Source organism: Lipotes vexillifer, unplaced genomic scaffold, assembly GCF_000442215.2.
Source record: "Lipotes vexillifer unplaced genomic scaffold, Lipotes_vexillifer_v1.1 scaffold97, whole genome shotgun sequence".
NCBI classification, from domain to species: Eukaryota; Metazoa; Chordata; class Mammalia; order Artiodactyla; family Lipotidae; genus Lipotes; species Lipotes vexillifer.
The window spans coordinates 446,570-450,946 of record NW_006775688.1 but is presented as its reverse complement, the minus strand read 5'-3'; the positions used below and the strand labels follow the sequence as shown (position 1 = coordinate 450,946).

The 4,377-nt window shown below is 44.3% G+C and overlaps 1 protein-coding gene across 1 annotated transcript in view; it reads right to left on the bottom strand.

Annotated features, from left to right (window-relative positions):
* LAMC1 (laminin subunit gamma 1) overlaps positions 1–4,207 on the bottom strand; it is a 126,785-nt gene extending 122,578 nt beyond the window's left edge. Inside the window, 1 exon segment of the mRNA XM_007450134.1 lies at positions 3,537–4,207. Coding sequence (XP_007450196.1) covers positions 3,537–3,951 — 415 coding nt within the window. The 5' untranslated portion in view covers positions 3,952–4,207.
* Between the last annotated feature and the right edge of the window lie 170 nt (positions 4,208–4,377).

The following is a 4,377-nucleotide window of genomic DNA, read 5'->3' as shown; positions in this document are numbered from 1 at the left end:
GGGGGGGGAATTTGCTGTTTGTTTCATGTTAAATACACACTAAGAGGACCAAACAGAATAAAATGTAATACCCTTATATAGCAATTATTGTGATTTAGACACACAAAAACAATATTTAGATACAGCTTAAAAGTGTCATTTAATCACTGTTTGTTCCTAAAGCTTATAAGGAGCTTGGACACCAATCTGGCAGACTGGACACCCAGTCTGCCAAGTTTTCATCTACAGTGACTATCAAGTTAATTAAAGGGGCTGTTTAATAAAAGGCAAATCCTCAGATGCAATCTTACTATCAACTACTCTGCTGATAAGGATAAAACTTATTATAAAACACAAAAGCCAGACTTTTACAAAGCAGTTGAATAATTCATATAGGAGTTAGGAGAGAAGATCCAGAAGTGAAAGACAAAATAAGAAAGACTTCTTTTTAGAAAAGGATGCCTTGCTGAGATTTCTCTCCACAATAGGCAGAAAATACAGTTCTGATGCCCACAGCAACTTTAACTCATTATATCTAAGTATACATTGCACCCTGTACCCTGGATAACTGTAAATGGTGCTTAAGACATGGCTGCTTACAGAAACAATGCTGATTTTCCTGGCTTTTGTACAAGTGATGATAATGGTACAATCACCTAATTTGTACTTGCCATCTGTTAAAATATGCCTCACCCCCCAAAAAAGGTACCAGTTAAAATGATTGTGTAATTTTATACATACATGTGTATGCATGAAATGTTTCTGGAAGGTTACGTAAAAAATTGTGAGCAACAGTCTCTAGGGCAACTTAGCAAATGGAGATGAAGAGACTCACTAGTCATTATACTGTTTTAATTCACTATGTCATGTTTTACTTTTACAATAAAAAAAGTCTTAGGATCACTGGCAAAATATGTATATTTCTTGTGACAACTTAACTGTGATCTGACTTTGCTTATTTTAAAGTTTACTGTGCTTAAAGTTCAACATCAAAAGGAAGGCTATAAAAGTGGTGGCTAGACCTAGTTCTTTCACACTGCTCCCTTCGAGTTTCACATGCTCTGTAAGGGCAAAGCACAATATGCATCACTTGTTTAAGGGTATGTGAAATTTGAACTGGATGGGAGATTTAATAGATGCACAAACAGTCATGGTCCTTGAATTCATGGGAAATAATTAGTTAGCTAGAGCCCATGGAGTAACTGCAGTTAGAGAGTGAATATGCTGAATATCAAAACACACAACAATACATAAAGCCCTGACTATCTGTCATTAAGTTATGGATCATAACATTCATGAATACATATATCCTTGTCATGAAAAAAGAGAGGGGAGAGAGAGAGAGATTGAGACATCAACGCCACTATACACAAATCTCCCTCCCCTTCCCCATCTTCTCCACACACAGTTTCCTCCAGGACAGCATTTCTGATGCAACAACAAGTACAATAACTTCTAGTCAAGTTTTTAGAAATCGTCTATCTAAAAATCTTCAAGTAAACGTTCTTACAGTATTTGTATGAAAACTATTTTAAATAACTTTTATTTACTTAGAAGTTTTAAATCTATAGTTTTATGAACTTCATTTAGCAAGAATATTACCAAAAACTGAAGAATTTTTCAGCAAAACAAGTTCAAGCATATATAACATTTTCAGAGTAAAAAGTCTTTCGAGCTTTTTAATCACTAGGACCCAAAGCTCATATATCGGCCTCCCAGTAGTAGCAACCTAACTTGACGGATACTATCTTACCTAACACATTATCTTTGTAATAGAGAAGTAATCACCGAGTAATCTACCTTCCTCTACCATCACCTGAAATAACCTTTTGCTACATAGTGCTCACAGCAGAAAATTCAGAAGGTCCAGATTGACAGCCCTATCTTTACCTAAATAAGAGATTCTTATTCAGAAAATTTGAGTTGAATCTCAGGCATTTGAGACATCAAGGCTGTGCTTTTGCTTTGAAATTTTTAATATTTCAAAACAGATAAAATAAATAAGACGTTGTAGGCATTCAAAATTCAACACAGAAGCTTTAAAAAGACAAAAAAAAATTTTTAATAATTGGATACAAATTTCAAAACTAATCTTGGCCAAGTTTAAAAATTCAACACTTAGGAGAAAAGTGATAAAGAGCATCCCCACAAAGTCTTAGGAGGCCCTAGGTCTCTCGCAGAATCTTTAGAAAGGCACCTGTTCCAAGATACTGCTTAGTTCCATGTTTCCAATACCTTTGAAAAATTGAACTGTTTATTTCTTCCACCTCTGAAAAACAGGTGCCTTAGAGTTCGTTTATGAACTTATTTTTGAAAAGTTTCATCTTCCTAATAACTTGTCTACAAATAAAATGATATTACAAAGGTGCTAAGTACTGTTTTTCTAAAACTTGCTCCACACACAGTAATTTAACTTCACTTTTCAAAGTACCTTCTCTAGAATCTTGATGCTTTCATAAAATTTAATATATCAGAGAGCAGTGGAAAGAAAAATACAAAAACCACAACCAAAAGAACCATGTGCCTACCAAACGTTCCTTTCAAAGATTCCCCAAATAATGCTACTAGCCTTATAGAATTATACTGCTTTGACAGAAGAATGGCTTGGCACGCTGTTCGCTCTGGAAGTTCATTACTACCAGCTACTGGTCTGCAACGGGACTGAAGCTCTCTGCCCGTCAACGCCAGTTTCTCACGCATGTTACTCTGTTAAACACAATAATGAATCATTTGTATATTTCAACGGTGAAGAAAAACTGACCCAGATCTAACATGATTTTTAATATTCGGGGATAAACATGTCCATCCTCGTCCACCACCCAGCAATGAAGTTTTCTATACATCCCTTTCCTGATTGCTAAAAGGTCACTTACACATGCTTCTACACTTGCTTTGAATCAAAGCAAAAGGAAAGACAGTGAGGAGAGCCTTTTTACTCAGGGACAAAACTGTACCCAACAATTACAGTGAGTGCAGATACTTCCTTTTGTTTTGTCTGTACCAGGATTATCAGTGAAATCGCTCTGTGGCCCTGAATTAAAGCTGAACAACTTTGAAGAACAATAACTTTAAAAGTGAACTTCTATTTTAATTACACACAGGCAACAGCGGTAGTAAAGTCATTTGCTCCCCTCAAATCCCCTTAACTTAGACCCTTTCCTCTCTAGCTTATTCAGCAAAGCAAACAGCAATCACCCTCAACCCTGGAGAGAAAGACTTTTAAACAAGGTAAAAGTGCTAAAGGTGGACAAGCGAGGAGGGGGGTTTCTGATTAACCCTTCAGGAAAGAGGGACCAAAACAGCCGAAATGGCGAATAATCAAGGGGGTGAAAATCCGGCTAAGTTACTGATAGACTAAGAAAGCAAACAGAGAGAGATGCTGGCGGGAAGCATCTTGGCTCGCGGGATGTTAAGTGCTAGATCTAGTTTAGAAGTTGGAGAAGGGAATTTCTGTGTGGCCCATGCTGGGGAGCAGAGAGCCACCACGCGGCTGTTTGGTCCCCGCAGGCTGGGTGAGGGGGTGAGCAGAAGTAGGGGATGGGGCTGTCACCGCTTACCCAGATGCAGCGTGAGGTTGATGGAGTTAGGGTACTGCACCCCGGCCAGCATGGTCTGGCTCTGCCACCAGGTGGTGTCGGCCTGGTTGTTGTAGTCCGTCAGGAAGGCTGCCCCGTGCTGCAGGTGGGGCTGCCCGGCGTCGCACAGGTGACAGGACTTGGTGACCCCGGTCACCCCGGTCTGCACACAGTACTCCTCGGGCGGAGTCCCGCACGTGTTGGTGGCCACCACGGTCACGTTGAAGGCGGCGTTGACGAATTCGGGCATGCAGCGCTGCGACCGCCCGCCCTCGTCCGTGCACTCGTCCATGGCTGCCCGGGCGCAGCCGGCCGCAGCGGCCGCCAGCACAGCCAACACCCGCCAGAGGCCGCCCCGCGGCCGCAGCGCCGGCGCGGCCGGTTTGCTGGCCCTCATCCCGCCGCCCGCGCGCTGGGCCACGGCAAAGGCAAGAGCGCGGGCGCGTTCCTCTCGTGCAGCGGCGTCCCTCGGAGGCCGCTCAGCGGGCTGAGCCTCGGGGCCCAGTGGCCGGACTCTCCGGACGGGCGGTGGCGACGGCTCGCGGCGGAGAGGCGGTCCGGAGGGCGCCCCTGGCGAGAACTGCGCGGCTCGCTAACCACTGCCCCGCACGCCGCCTCCGCGCCTCCCTCTCCCACCCGGGACACAACCGGCAATCGCCACCGACCCCCGACTTCCGAGCGCGTACCCGAGCGCGCGCCCCCGGGGAGGAAGGAGCAGGGGGTGGGATCGGCAGGGTGGGGTGGGGTCTGGCCGAGGAGAAAGCCCAACCCCGGCGTCCTCTCAGTAGCTCCCGCGGCCCCCGTAGCCGCTCCCCCGCTCTCC